Genomic DNA, 14,845 nt, shown 5'->3' on the forward strand with positions numbered 1-14,845 from the left:
ACTACAAGAATGGCCCAAATATAGAACACTGACAATACCTAACGCTGGTAAGGACGTAGAGCGATTGCTGCTGCTGCTAAGTCAGTTATTCCTGGTGGAAATGCAAAATGGTGCAGCCACTTTGGAAAAGTCTGGCTGCTGCTGCTAAGTCACTTCAGTCATGTCCGACTCTTAGTGACCCCATGGACGGCAGCCCACCAGGCTCCTCCATACATGGGATTTTCCAGGCAAGAGTACTGGAATGGGGTGCCAAAAGTCTGGCAGTTTCTTACAAAACTAAACGTTACCCTTATCATATGAGCCAGCAACCCTGCTTCTTGGGTATTTACCCAAAGGAGTTGAAAACAGGTCCACACAAAAAGCTGCACACAGATGTTCACAGCAGCTTTACTCCTAACTGCTGCCCAAACGTGGAAGCAACCAAACAGGTGGATGGATAAACTGGGATACAGTCAGACAAGAGAGTATCATTTGGTGCTAAAATGAACTGAGCTGTCAAGCTATGAAAAGACATGGAGAAAACTCTCAGATGCGTATGTCTAAGTGAAAGAAGCTAATCGGAAAAGGCTACATATCGTGTGATGGATGTAAACTGTGTGACATTCTGGAAAAGGCAGAACTGTCGGTTCTGTTCAGTCGCTCAGTCGTGTCCGACTCTTTCCGACCCCATGGACTGCAGCATGCCAGGCTTCCCTGTCCATCACCAACTCCCAGAGCCTGCTCAAACTCACGTCCACTGCCATCCAACCATCTCATCCTCTGTCATCCCCTTCTCCTCCAAACCCCATGAACAGTATGAAAAGGCAGAACTACGGCGACAGTAAAAAGATCAGCAGGGAGAGAAGGGTTGAAGAGACAGAGCAGAGAGTATTTTTTAGGGCAGTGGAACTATTCTGTATGATGTTATATTCTGTATGACACTATCGTCATGGGTACATGTCAGTATGGGTGCGTGCTAAGTTGCTTCAGCCGTCTTTGACTCTTTGTGACCCTATGGGCCATAGTCAGCCAGGCTCCTCTGGAATTTTCCAGGCAAGAATCCTCAAGTGAGTTGCCATGCCCTCCCCTCCAGGGGATCTTCCTAGCCCAGGGATCAATGTCATGCCCCTGATGTCTCCTGCATTGCCAGGTGGGTTCTTTGCCACTAGCACCACCGGGGAAGCCGACATGTCAGTATACATTTGTCCAAACCCACAGAATATAAAACACCGAGAGAACCCGCATGTAAGTGGACTATGGACTTTGGGTGGTGATGTGTCAGTGTAGGTTCATTGACTTTTAACATGTACCACTGCAGTGCAGGAAGTCAATAGTTGAGGGAAGCTGTGCCTGTGTGAGGGTAGGGGGTATGCAAGAACTGACTTTTTGCTCAATTTTGCTATGAACCTAAAACTGCTCTTTAAAAAAAAAAAAAAGAGGACAAACTCCACAGTCTGGATGTTTCTAGGAATTATGGACAGTCCAGTAGAGGTGGGGCACAGTAGATGAGCAGGGAAAGCAAAGGAAAGAAGTGGAATGAGGCTGGAGGGGCCAGCCAGGACTTCCTATCTTGTGGGTAATGGAAAGCCACTGAAGGGTGCTGAGCAAGGAAGTGAGGAACAGATGCTTTAGAAAGATCCCCGTGGCAGCTAAGTGGATGGTGAACTGGGATGGTAGGGAGTACACGAGAAACAATCAGGGCAATCACTGGCTGAGTCCAGGAGTCAAACAGTGAGGCTCTAAATGGGCTGGGCATGTGACAAGCAGGCAGAGGGCTCCGGAGCTTGGTCCTGACCAGAAGCAGAGGCTGGGGGAAAAGACAGGAACCCTCGGAGACTGCACCGTTGTTTTGTACACGGTGAATTAGAAGTGCTTTGGGAGAGAGCTGATGGAGATGAGATCCCGATGCTTGGATTGACAAGTCTAGAGCTCAGGTGAGGAGCGGGCCTGGCCTGAGCTCATGGGTGACTTGCCCATGGGTGGAAGGTAAGGCAAAGAGCTGAGATCTCTCTCAGGAAGGAAGCAGATCGGAGGATCCAGGGGCAGACTGGTAGGGGAGGCTAATATTTCAGAGACGGGTGGGAGGTCCTATAGAGGAGACGAGTGGAAAGGAGTCTCAAGAGGGGAGCAGTGGTCGCAGAGGCCAGGGGAGGGAGCGGTTTTCCACAGGTCAGTGCCAAGGGCTATAGAGGGCTCGAGAAAAGGGGCCTGGTGATTCTGCCACCTTTTTACATGGAATCAAGACTTACCTTCTCTCTTTTTTGGTTGAAGTACAGTTTTCAAGCAGGTTACTGAATAGCATTATGGAATGCACTAATTTTCAAAGAACATACATTAGACTTGGCACAAACAAGAATGAATGTGTATTTTGTAAAAACAAGCATTAAAAAAGTTAACTCTAGACTCCTTGACTCATAATCCAGATAATCATTGAACAGGATGTGATTTACCAGCAAGAGAAGAGTTGAATACACGATGGCATATTCACACCATAGAATATTATCCACTAAGAAGAATGGATTAGAGAGCTATGCCAGTATGCCAGCTGACTTGAAGGGAACTCTGTGAGGTATTGAGTAAGAAAAGCAAGAAACATCAAGTGCCTGTAATATGATCCCACTTTTGGCCAAGCAATGACAAAAGTCTTGTGATTTCTGATTATGATTACAGAGAACACGGAAGAAAGAGTGGGAAGATATATGGCAGGATATGGCTGTATGCATATTACAATCGCCTGACCAGGGAAGAGGAGGGATGAAGTGGGGGAGGGAGAAGGGTGCAGCAAGTAATGAAACAGGGGATGTCCCTGGAGGTCCAGTGGTTAAGACTTCATGCTGCCAATGCAGAAGGCCTACACTGGTCGAGAAACTGAGATCCCACATGCTGTACAGCACAGCCAAAAGAGTAAAAACCAAAAATTATTATTTTTTTAAAAACTGAAGAAAAGAGAGAATACTAAACACTATATAGGAAATGGCCACATTTATGCATTTATATAAAATTGTGCATATATCACAAAGAAATTATCAAAAAAGAATGAACACACAAAAATGACTTAAATCTGCAACTGAGTTAACAGAGTGCCCCAAGTGGCCTCAACCGTGGGGCCTGGGGGTGAGCCAGCGAGGGCGCCAGCCAGTGAGGGGGCCTCGCTTTCCTCCTGCAAGGACCAAGGACACATGGGTGAGGCGACACTGTGAGGGCACCTGGGCTGTGTGCAGCCAGCTGGCAGAAGGAAAAAGGTGTTGAGGGTCTCATTTGAATTTTGGGCAAAGTGCAAGAACAGGGGAGGGTATTAACAGGAGGACTGAAATTTGAGAATTGAACAGGAGATCAGAAGCCATTGCAGGCAAAGGGTTAGAATGGGGGTAAAAGAAGCATCTGTGAATGTGAGCGAGTGCAAAGCTCAGTGCGGATGTGAGACAGGACCCAGGCCAGGGTGGACAGGTGACCTGGAGGCCCACAGCAGAGGCCTGCCTCAGGAGTAGGATGTGACTATCAGTCTCCAAGTTTCGGGAGAAGAGAAAATGGGACACCAAAGGATGACACCAAGTACAGGCCAGTTCTTATCAACCAACATACACACTTTTAATTGCAAAAAGTAAAAATTTTTGTCACATGAAACCTTAATGTACATACATTCTTTACAAGTTTGTGGTACATTAACTTACAATCAACATTCCAAACTGAACACAGAGTAACATCTTAGACCACTCGGAGCCCACGTGGCTGGACAGGTGTCCACTCCTCTGCTCACTGGGAACCCCCGGGGCCCGCCACCCCTGGCTCCCTAGAGAGGAACTGCAGCCATCCTGGATCCCGTCCCTGGTGGCGGCAAGGACTTTGCTGAGTGCCCAGTTCCCACTCCCTTCCGCCCTAGGCGTCTGTCACTGACCTTGCAACAGGAAGGACGAGGAGGAAGAGACCATGGCTAGCGTTTTTCTGAGGATGAGACTATGGAGAGAAGTTTGGAGGGAAGGTCATCTATGACGGAGGTTGCGCCTTCTCTGGGAATAACAGCATGTGTCCACCCAGTTCTGGTCACCAACTCTCACAGGTAAGTGTTTGTTCCTGAAATGGCTGGAAGTGCTCTGAGGGGCTGAAGCTTGAAAGCTGGGACCCTGTTGAGCTGTAGGTCAAGGTGGCTTTGCAGGCTGACCTCACCTCCCCCCCAGAGCCGTGGAGAGGGATAAGGAGATAAATTAAGCCTGGCGTGAAGCAGATGTCCCGACTCTCCAATTTCTGTCTGAAACTCAAAACTAAGCTGGTTTCCCTTCTCAGCACGGGTGTCTGCAGCTATGGCCCACTCTTGGATTGACACTGGCTGACAGACAGACAGACGCATGAAGGCAGGAGTGGCCTGTGGGCAGCCCCATCACGTCTGGACAGTTCCAGGCCTCCGCTTAGGAGTTTCGTAACATCTCTTCTCTCCAGTATTCTGCAAAGATCTGGACATCTCACAGTCTCCAGAGAGGGAGACATGATGGGTGTAGTTAGCTCTAATGCTGAAATTATGCTGGGCAGGAAAACCAGACGCAAAGCAACCTGGACGACAGACGAGCTGGCTGGAGGGCTTCTCACTAGGGCCAGCACTTAAGAGCCACGCCGCGCCCAGGGCGGGTAGACTCAGATGTGGTGCACGAGGGAGACCACCTGTCCATCTTCTCTGAGATGCTTCTGCAGAAGCAGCTGCTGGATATGGAGAGGCTGATGGCGACAGAGCACAAACTTTCCATTTGTGACAGAGCTCGCTCTGTAAGCACCTCACCTGCCTAGCCGCCTGGCCCTGAGGTGCATCAGCTCTGGACCCGATATCCGTGGGTCCGAACGTGGAGAGACTCTCAAACCAAAATGCTATGTTAAAGCACATCTCTGGCACTCCCTTCCTCCAACCAATTTTAGTGGGTGAAAAAGCTGAAAAGGGGAAGTTAATGAGTGTGGAACTTATAAGTCAGGAGAGTCTGTCTTCTAGCGATAGGAAAACTTAAAAGTCTAAAATATTCCTGTTTAAGAACTGATTCTCGAAAGGTAGACAAGATCGACTCTCTCCCTGCACTAGTCTCTTTCCTCTACAACCTGGCCGCCTGCTGGGTGAGGATTACATGAGAAGCAAACGTCTACTCTGAGGGTTTCAATTTTCACTATGGAAGCCGCTGGCTAATGAGCAAAACTGCATCCAGACTGTATTAAAATGACTGAGGGACTTCCGGTGGTCCAGTGGTTAAGACTCTGTGCTCCCAGTGCAGGGAATGTGGGTTCAATCCCTGGTCAGGCTACTAAGATCCCACACCCTATGTGGTGCAGCCAAAAAAAAAAAAAAAAAAAGAACACTGCCTATATAAAAAACATAAAATGATTGAGGCCATCACCTGCAACTAAGGAATTATTTTGTTTTAAAATTGCTCCTACACCGAGGCCTATGCTGGGTTTTGGAAGAAGGGAATAGAAAACCACGAACTAAAAAAACAAGTGATGCAAACTCCAAGGGGACCCACAACTGGAATTGGGCTGAGTCCCTTTGCTGGTCACACATCTGGAAACTTGCGATGATGGGAAAATGGCTGGAACATTCACTCCTAAAAAGCGCTTTCAGATGGGGACGAGGGAAGTGCTTTTTATAGAAGTCATCTGTTAGCTTCTGTCCATTTCTGTCTCAAACAGTTTTGAAAACAAACCCTGAAGAGCTCCTGGCTTGCTGACCCTGCCCCTAGGTTCTCCCGCTCAGCTGGGCACACTAGAGTCAGCTAGACCCACGGCTTTCCTCCTGGGCACCACTCTGCACTGGCGCAGGAAGACACTGCTGTGGAGCCAGCCATCAGCCGCCGACAAAGGAACTGTCCTCAGCCCCAGTTTCTTTACTTGTAAATGAGGCTCTCATAGCTGCTTCACAGGACTGGGCAAAGATCAGAGGAGATCACGCGTACCCAGACACTCTGAAGCTGGAACAGACTATTTCATTATTAAGAAACATTACTATGTCTTTCTCTCAGAAAATGACCCCAAATTTGTCTATTTCATAGACTCTTTTGTATTTCACCAAAGAGGCAGATTCTGTTTTCATAAACTATGGTTACTTTACTCTCTCCTCCTGCTGAACAAATTGAGAGTGGGGAGAGGGTAAGTTCTACTTATGTTCTTCATGAACCAGGACAGGGGTAGTGTTCTTTTCAACATCCGACTCTTGGGGACCTCAGGACACCTGGATATAATGCCTCAAACTGGGGCCAAAGCAGCCTTTCTCCCCAGAGAGCTGACTTCTCCCCAGAGAAATGCAGTACATGAGTTTCACTGCCATGTCACCTCTTGGTAAACACTCAACAAACTTGTGAGCAAGGCCCTCTGTTTCAAGCAAGCCCTGTGACTGTTCTTAGGGTGGTGGTAGACATGGGGGTTTCCATGGCTCCACCAGCCCCCTGACCCTGCTTCCTCATCTTCATGAGCCTCCTTCCCACACTGGGTCATGTGGAGGAACTTTTGCTGCTTCCACGGAGGAGCTGAGAGCGAGGTGAGCAGGGGTGACCCCGCGCCACCCTCACACAAAGCCTTGGGTAACTGGAAAGGAATTAGCTGGTTACTCACTGACCACTGACCAGTCAGTGGTAGATTCTGCTTTTCAGAATTACCTTGAGAAGAAGGTACATTACTTAAAAAACCTTCTTTGAAGAATTTCACCCCTAACATAAATCTACATTCAATTCTGAACTGGACAGATTTTAAGTAAAATGAGTAGTGTACACACGGAAAGTTTCTACTTATCTGCTGCCAGACCATTCTTTGTTGAAGACAGCTGACAGCTCTGGGGACCTCCCACAGAAGGCCTCAGAACAGCAACACACACACAAGGCTAGTTCAGTTTTGAGTTGAAGAGGGCATTTTATGATCATTTAAGGTGTGAAGGGCTGTAGTAAAATGGGGAAGGAACACCTTGATGGCATTTTTATGATCATTTAAGGTGTGAAGGGCTGGAGTAAAATGGGGAATTTGGATCACCAAAACAGTTGCTTTGCTCCTAAGGAACCCTCTCTTTTGTTAACCCAAAAGTCCTAATTTAAGAGAACTCTGAGAGACCTCTAAAGAACTTGTTTACATATCACCAGGGGCAAGGACATTGCAAAGGCTCTAAAAGTATGCACAAAGTTGGCCTCCGAATGGTCCCTCTGATTTAAAACCTCTTAAATTGTAACTGCTTAGCAGCGTGCCTTTTATACGGACATGAAGTTTTGTTTTTCCTGTATTACTGCACACATGGTACTGATTCTTTTAAGCAAAAATTCCCTCAGGTACAGTTCATCCTACTTTCACTCAGGTCCGTGGAGGAGGCTCTGAGCGATGTGAACCCTCCCTGTCCTTTACAAGCCCCTAAACAGGCCATTCAAGCACACACTGATCCTCACTGACGCTCATGAGATGTGTAGAGAGAGAGGGCCTGGGACAAGGTGCAGGGGTGCCTCCAAAGGATGACGAGGACCCCACAGTGAGTCCCATCCTCTTCCCCCACCACTGTCTGCCTCTAGTCCGTAATTCAACACAGATGACACCTCCACTATCTGTCTGATTTCTGAAGTTTAGAACCAGAGGCTGTAGCGTGGTCTGCCTCTTTTCCTTCAGCTTGGCAATGGCATGATCAGAGGCCAGATATTTAACAAAGTCAATAAAGGAATAATAAAGGGGGAAAGGAAACAAAAAAAGAGTGTCCTTATTTGTACACTTAATACATACAAAAAGCATTTGGGGAAAACAATGAGCAGAGCGAATCATCCAATCAAAAGGAACACGGTTTTGTATTTTCATAAGAATTAAAAACACCTTGCCTTGGTTCCCAGTACAGAGAGAGAAATCATTTCAAGACAGAGAGCTGCACAGTCGCACGCCCAGCTGACCAGCACTTTGCGTCTGGAGTTCCTTCCCTAGCCACGTGACAACATCACTTTGACACATCTGTAAAACATCTTCTCGGCAGAAAGTCGGACCCTAAAGATCAAACCCAGGGAGGTGCCCTCTCCCCGGGCCAGCACTCTTAACTCACCCCCTTCTGAAGACATTTGGTAAAAGCAACACGGCTGATGAGAGCAGTGCTGCCTCAGCAGTAAAGGGCTCTGGTTGGGCCAAGGGAGGGGTGCTGGGAGCCCAACTGCTGAGAAGCCAGCCAGACAGGCGAGGGAGCAGGGAGGGAGGGAGAGACTGAGAACCTGACCGAATGGAGGAAGGTATTACCTTAGGAATGACCGCTTCAATTATAATCAGGCTCTGACCTGGCACCGGAGACTCCGAGAGCCACGCGCACTTGGGAAAGAAGTGCACTTCTCGAGTGCAGTTTGAGGTTATTTGATCCTTTTCACTGGTTCGATATTCCACTGTGCTTGGGAAACTGCCATGACTTCTTTAACCATCCGTGGCTTTCCAAAAGATGTACAGGGTGGTGTTACCAGGGAGATGGGACAGGCAGGCCCACCTGGCAGAGGATGGCGCTGAAGTCAGGACCTGCTGACTGCCCTCTCATGGCCAGGAGCCAGCAGAGAGGATCATGCCATGCAAGTGAGGGAGGGCACCAACCCTGCTCCCTGCCTGAAGGCAGCCTCAAGGCTTTGGTGCCAAGGGGCTGGGAAGAGGCCCGTCTCTCATAGACGGGTATGGGTGGCGGAGTCCTGGCCAAGTGGCTGGGCTGGAAGAGTTGGGAGGCCCAGGCTCCGGCCTTTGCCTCCAGCACACAACTGGCTCACACATGCATGCACGGGGCAGGTGACTAAGTAACCAACCCCTGGAAAGTGGTTTCATCGTTTTTTGTTTTTACTCTCCCCCTTTCGATCTGGTCTTCAGCTCTCAAAGCTGTTCCTTTAGATCTGTGTCCTATAGCTCTGACAGGGTGGTTCCATCGCAGACAACCAAAGGCTGGACCCCTCTGGCTATAATGTAGACCTTCCAGTGGGTGGCACCAGCGTAGCCTTGAAGGGAGACAGCGACAGGAAAGCGTGTGAGTGGTAGGGACTGGGCCGACTTGTGGGCACGAGCTAGGCGGTTCTGCAGAGCTGCCCTCAGATTCACCTACAGGCTCAGAGGCCATTCCTGCTCTGGAGGTCTGTGAGCTCTTCCTAGCATAAGTGTCCCCAGCTATCATATGGGTTCATCCAACCATGAACCAAAGTGTTTCAGCGTCACCCCTCACCTGGGTAACTGTGAATCACAGTTCAGCAGGTTTACAAAAGCAGGATGTTCTAGATACGGCTGATGCATCTGTGTGTGCTAAGTGGCTTCATCTGTGTCCGACTCTGTGTGACCCTATAGACTGTAGTCCCCCAGGCTCCCGTGTCCATGGGATTCTCCAGGTAAGGATACTGGAGTGAGTTGCCATGCCCTCCTCCAGGGGATCATCCCAACCCATGGATCGAACTTGCAGCTCTTACGTCTCCTGCATTGGCAGGCGGGTTCTTTACCACTAGCGCCACCTGGGAAGCCCTAGATAAGGCTGATGTGCATGTGTGTGTGCTAAGTCACTCAGTCGTGTCCGACTCTTTGCAACCCCACAGACTGTAGCCCATCAGGCTCCTGTGTCCATGGGATTCTCCAGGCAAGAATACTGGAGTGGGTTGCCATACTCATCCAGGGGTTCCTCAAGGGGAACTTCCTGACCCAGGGATCAAATCCGCATCTCCTGAGGCTTCTGCACTGCAGGCAGATTTTTTACCACTGAGCCACCAGGGAAGCCCCAGATAAGGTTGATATGGAGCATCAATTCTCAGGGTAATTTTTTTTCAGCAAAAAGACAGGATGGGTTCTAAGGGAGGCCAGGGCGCCCTGTCCAATTCTCCTGAGGTTATACACAACATGGTCTCATTATAGAACATCCAGATTAACCCAAACCAATACTTCCTAAATTGTATTCTGCAAACAGTAGCACCCTATAAGACAGTGCAGGGAAAAAAGGGTTCTGTGGTCAAGTAAGTTTTAAAAACACCAGATCCCTCCAGGGCTTTTCAGAGCCTTTTGTACACTAATGTGTACCGTGTTTCAACAAGACAGGCATTTCCCAAAGTCGGTGACTCAAGAGCCCTATTTGCCAAGGGTCCTTCCCAGGGGCTGTTTTACGAACCCTAGAGTCATGACCTGTGTCATTTGAGCAATGATATCTAGGAATGGACTAGAAAGGTAAAATTTAAAAACTTTAATACATCAGTAACTTCCTGATGAAAAATTTTCTAGAGAAGGATATACACCACTCATCTTTAAACTGGGAGCACTGAATGGAATGTAACCTCTGTTTGGTGACTCAAGAAGGGTCACTATGAGCCATGACTGTACCATCACGGCAGGTAACATGGGCTTAGCAGTGTTAGCCTCTGACGCTTGACACCCACGTCACTCTTGAAAATGCCGTCCGTCATGGGTTTTCTGGTGATCGTGAGCACTGCCCTCTGAATCCAGCCATCATGGGAAAATGCTTATTTTGTCAAAAAACACAGAATCTGCTTGACATGGTGCTATTCTTGAGGGTCTCTGAGGTGCAGGAGCGGCCATCTGTTTTACAGCCACTAAAGTTACTCTCGTCCACTGTCAGGGTCTGCCTTTCTGTCCTCATTTTTCCCTGCGGCAGCTGCAGCCATTGCTTCTGTTTCTGCCGCCGCTTCCCGAGTCCACTGTCCTCCCCAGCGCTCCCCACCCCCAGCCTTCTCCTGACTTGCCCTCTTCCCTGGCTCTCATCAGCCTCCACCCCTTCTCCACGTTCCTATCACGTTCTGCCCTTCACGGACACTGCCAAGCACAGGGCTCCTTTCCCCCCTCCAGTCAGCAAGCTGTCACAGAACGACAAGGACCAGTCTCTGGGTTCTGGGCCATTCTGGACCAGCCACACCAGCCTTTGATCAAACAATCAAAGCTTCTTTGATCACTGCCCCCCCAAAAAAAGTCACGCATCTTTTTTTCTTCCTTTTTTCCTTAATTCTATAATTGGCACTCGGGATGCTTGTGGGAGCTGAAAACCTGGAATTTGGATAACGAAAGTGTTTCTGTAGCTGTCTGAACTGTCAGGCATTTGTAGAACATAAAACAGAAACTTTTTCAAGCACAGCTACACATTCCAAAACCAGAATGCCATACAGACTTGTGCAGCATCACTGCACTACAGAACGACGGGTTTGGAGGAACTTCCACACAAGAATCCTCTTTTCTTGCAGTAATCCTCAAGGGCCAGGCCAGCTGTGCTCCATTATCAGCTAAATGCTTAATTTGTGCATTGTTTTCATTTTTAAATTGAAATAAAAGTTATGAAACTTGGATTAAAGTTTGGCAGTTTTCAGTATGCACCCTACCTCCAAGTGAGGTGAGAGGTTTCTAGGGACCGGGGTCTTCCAAATAGAAAAACTAAAAAGAAATAAACTGGAAAATCAGTCTGGGCTCTGTCAGGGAGTCAGGGCTCCCCTAGGTTTTGTGAGGCAAGAAAAACAAGAAGGGCAATGGTGATGCTTGTTAATTTATTTTGCTTCTGCCAAGACAGTTCTATTGTCAAACTGACAGTGGTTCATTCAAGTCTGTTTCTTCGGAACCAATTTTTAGATGGTTAAGGCACAGAACAAGTCACAGTCAGGAAATCATGGAGCCAAGGGTGGGTCATGACTGTGAGGCTGTGACCAGACTGTGGGATCCACAAGGAAGGTAGTATTTCCTTGTGTGACTGTTGCCCTTACATACTGCCTGAATTGTTTTACTAGCAAACTGGGCACAGAAAGGGTTTCATCAAATCTGAATAGGACCTCCTCTGGCTTGTCTGTGTAAAAGGAGTCACTTAAAACTGATGCTTTGCCTAACTGACGGTTGGGCCTTGGAATGGTCACCTCTCCTCTCTTGGTCTCAATTTCCTTATCTGACAAGAAAGTATTGCTCTGAATATTTTCCATAATAATTCCTCCTAATTTGAAATCTCTAAAGCCAATGGACACATGCATTCTAAATGTGCATATGACCCACTTCTCTTTGCTACATTTTCTCAGTAATTACTTATCATTACACCTAAGCATAAATAATTGACCTTGCTAATAAAAAAAGCTATTTTTGACTTTAATAAATATTTGTAAAGGCAATATTTAATTTTTAGAATGCTTTTTTGAGTTAAAAACTAAAAAGACCCTGTGGCTGCCCCTGCCCTCTGGGGGCTCCACATACCGATGTCGCCTGGCTCCAGCGGCATCGCCACGGACTGGCAGTGGCTGCGGCACTGGAAGGGCGGGAGGAGCTGCAGCATGGCCTCCCCGCTGCCGATGGTGAACAGGTCATGCATCCTGTGCATCTGGAGGAAAGGACACGGGGGAAGGGAAGGAAAACCAAGTCAAATCCTGGGGCGTGGGAGAGGAGCAGACAAAAACTCTTATACGTGTGGCTCTGGGTTTCCTAGCAGTCTAAGCAAAGAGGAAGACAAAACCAAGAATAAAACTCACAATTTTGTTCGAAAGACAAAAAACAAATTAGTTTCTGCTAAGCATGGCATCTCCCCGTACTGAGTCTAAGGAAAGATTTCTATTTTTTTTTTTGGCCATGTCAAGGGGGCATGGGGGATTTTAGCTCCCAACCAGAGTTCAAATCTGCATTCTCTGCCATGGAAGCTCAGGGTCTTAACCACTGGACTGTCAGGGAAGTGCCATGGTAAGATCTCTTCTAGGGTTTTTCTTAAAGAGACATTGTGTAGTTTTGTAGGCAACATCTGCAATGTCAGCCCTGTAGCAGAAATGGCTTAAGTTTCATAATTCACAATTTCTAGCTATAGTTTCCAAGTAGGTCATAGGCAAAATATTTAATTGTATTTTAACAAAAGTCTCGCAGAGGCCAACATGCGGTGGTCTAAATATGCAGTCATCTGAGGGTCTGGTTTGATTCAGACAGACAGTCTGCATATCCTCTGGGCAATAGTCTGTGGAATATTATTTCTTACTGTCAGACTTTTCAAGAGAATCGGACAGCAGCAAGTTCAAGTTTACAATTTTTTGGCAAGACCCAGGTGAGCAGATACATGACGCTACTGATTAAGGACTAATAACAGTAAGATCAGCCTCTGATTTTGAAAGCTAAGGATGTACAACTGCACGGGTAACTACAGCTCTCTGAGGGCATATGGACTGTAGTCGCCAGGCTCCTCCATCCATGGAGTTTTCCAGGCAAGAATACTGGAGTGGGTTGCCATTTCCTCCTCCAGGGGATCTTCCTGACCCAGAGAACAAGCTGGCATCTCCTGCATCGGCAGGTGGATTCCCTACCATTGAACCATCAGGGAATCAGTCCTGCTTCCAGCAAGCATTAAGTGCAACCTGCTGTGTGCCTGGGGTTTGGGAGGGGCAGGGAATAGAAACAAAGGGATAGGGTGCTCTTGGTCAGACTTCTCTTCCTGTCTAGATGGCAAGAGAAAACCCCAAACCCTTATGCGCCCTTACAAAGCAGGAGTCAGAAGTCTGACTCCTTAGGCCATGTCCTGTCTTTCCCTACCATTTGGGTCCTCCAAGCCCAAGAATGTGGCCCTGGCCTCTCTTGCCTCCCAACCCTGGCCTCCCCACTGCTCCGCACAGGCCCTGGCCATGCTCGGTGTCCATGGCAATGCTTCGGGCCACCGCTGCTGCTGCTGTAGTGCAGGAGGACGAGTGTGCGCAGCTGCGGGACTGGCAGAAGCCCTGTCACGAGCAGTCTGGAAGAAATTCCAGAAGACCAAAAATTAAGCAGATGTATCTCTATTTCACACAGGCCTGAGAGGGGCTGGGACCACGCTCCTCCACATTCAGGATGAGGAGAAACAGACAACAGGATGGACTGGGCCAGCCCAAGGCAACATCCTGGAGTGCGTGAAGTGGGCCCTGGAGCCCCTCACCTCTTCCCCCAGGGTCTCTCAACAACGGGACCCCACTGCTTCTCTTCTATCCCAAGGCTGCCTTTTGGAATCTGGGCCCACAGACACATGACTTTACCAGAGTCCAGGGCCCAGGGATGTGGAACAAGGGTGGAGTAACGTGGCTGTGGAGAAAGGAGAGCCTGGGCCAGGGTGGGGAACAGATGCTCTAAGAAATCAGACTCTCAGGATTTCTGCCTATTTGGGCCACTCCCCTTCCAAAAACATCCTTGAGAACCACAACAAGATGATTCTGACAAGCGTCTGCGGAACTCTGTATTCACCCCTTTGGCTGGGCTCCCTGGTGTCCCTGTTCGGCAGACTGCTGAAATTAAGATCCAAGTGGGAAAACCCAAGACAGTGATGAAGGCCCTCACCCGTAATTTTTTCATGTATCATAATTATGAAGATGAAATCATACCAGGGCCCCGAGTTCTAGCCGAAGGCAGCAGAATAAACTTCTTTAAAACCTGAGGCCAGAGCCCAGCACCTCCACCCTACAGCTGGCAGGCAGACGTTCTTACTTCTAGACAAAATGATTGTTTTTTAAAGGCTTTGAAATTCCTTTAACACGATTCAGCACATTTGGACCCAAACAATAGTGTCAGGAGGTTAAAGACACAACCCAGAGTTGGTAGGGGTCGCAGTTCAGCAAATTTAATTTTTTAACAAAGGAAAGTTCATCCTTTTAATTATTCCAAACCAATCCAGACTCAAAAAGCTTCCTCAGGGTTGAGACTCAATAAAAGAGCAATTCAGAGAAAAGAAAACAGACACAAACACAGAACAGCTCTGCCCAGTCTGCTGGCCCCAGAGGTAGAAACGTGGGCTCCGGGTACTTGGCCACGGATGGAGGTGAAAAGGCAGCGTCACACACTGCCTCAGGCACGTGTTTGTCAACCCTTCTGTTCCCAAACCACGCTCCCAAGCTTTTTGCACTCCCTTTTTACTCTCCATCTGAAGCTTCTCATTTATTTCTGGGGAAAGCCAATCTGGGAGTGGAGAATG

At 48.2% G+C, this 14,845-nt stretch overlaps 1 protein-coding gene across 5 annotated transcripts in view; it reads right to left on the minus strand.

Annotated features, from left to right (window-relative positions):
• Positions 1-3,542: 3,542 nt before the first annotated feature.
• The window catches only part of C2H6orf89 (chromosome 2 C6orf89 homolog), a 39,700-nt gene continuing 28,397 nt past the window's right edge, over positions 3,543-14,845 (minus strand). For all 5 annotated transcript variants that reach the window (XM_006050419.3, XM_006050417.3, XM_025270773.2 and 2 more), the window contains 2 exons: positions 12,133-12,256; positions 3,543-8,921 (listed from right to left, as the gene is read on the minus strand). In XM_006050419.3, the coding sequence (XP_006050481.1) occupies positions 8,827-8,921; positions 12,133-12,256 (219 nt within the window). In that variant the 3' untranslated portion in view covers positions 3,543-8,826. The remainder of the gene's footprint in view (positions 8,922-12,132; positions 12,257-14,845) is intronic.

Source organism: Bubalus bubalis, chromosome 2 (assembly GCF_019923935.1).
Source record: "Bubalus bubalis isolate 160015118507 breed Murrah chromosome 2, NDDB_SH_1, whole genome shotgun sequence".
Lineage (NCBI taxonomy): Eukaryota > Metazoa > Chordata > Mammalia > Artiodactyla > Bovidae > Bubalus > Bubalus bubalis.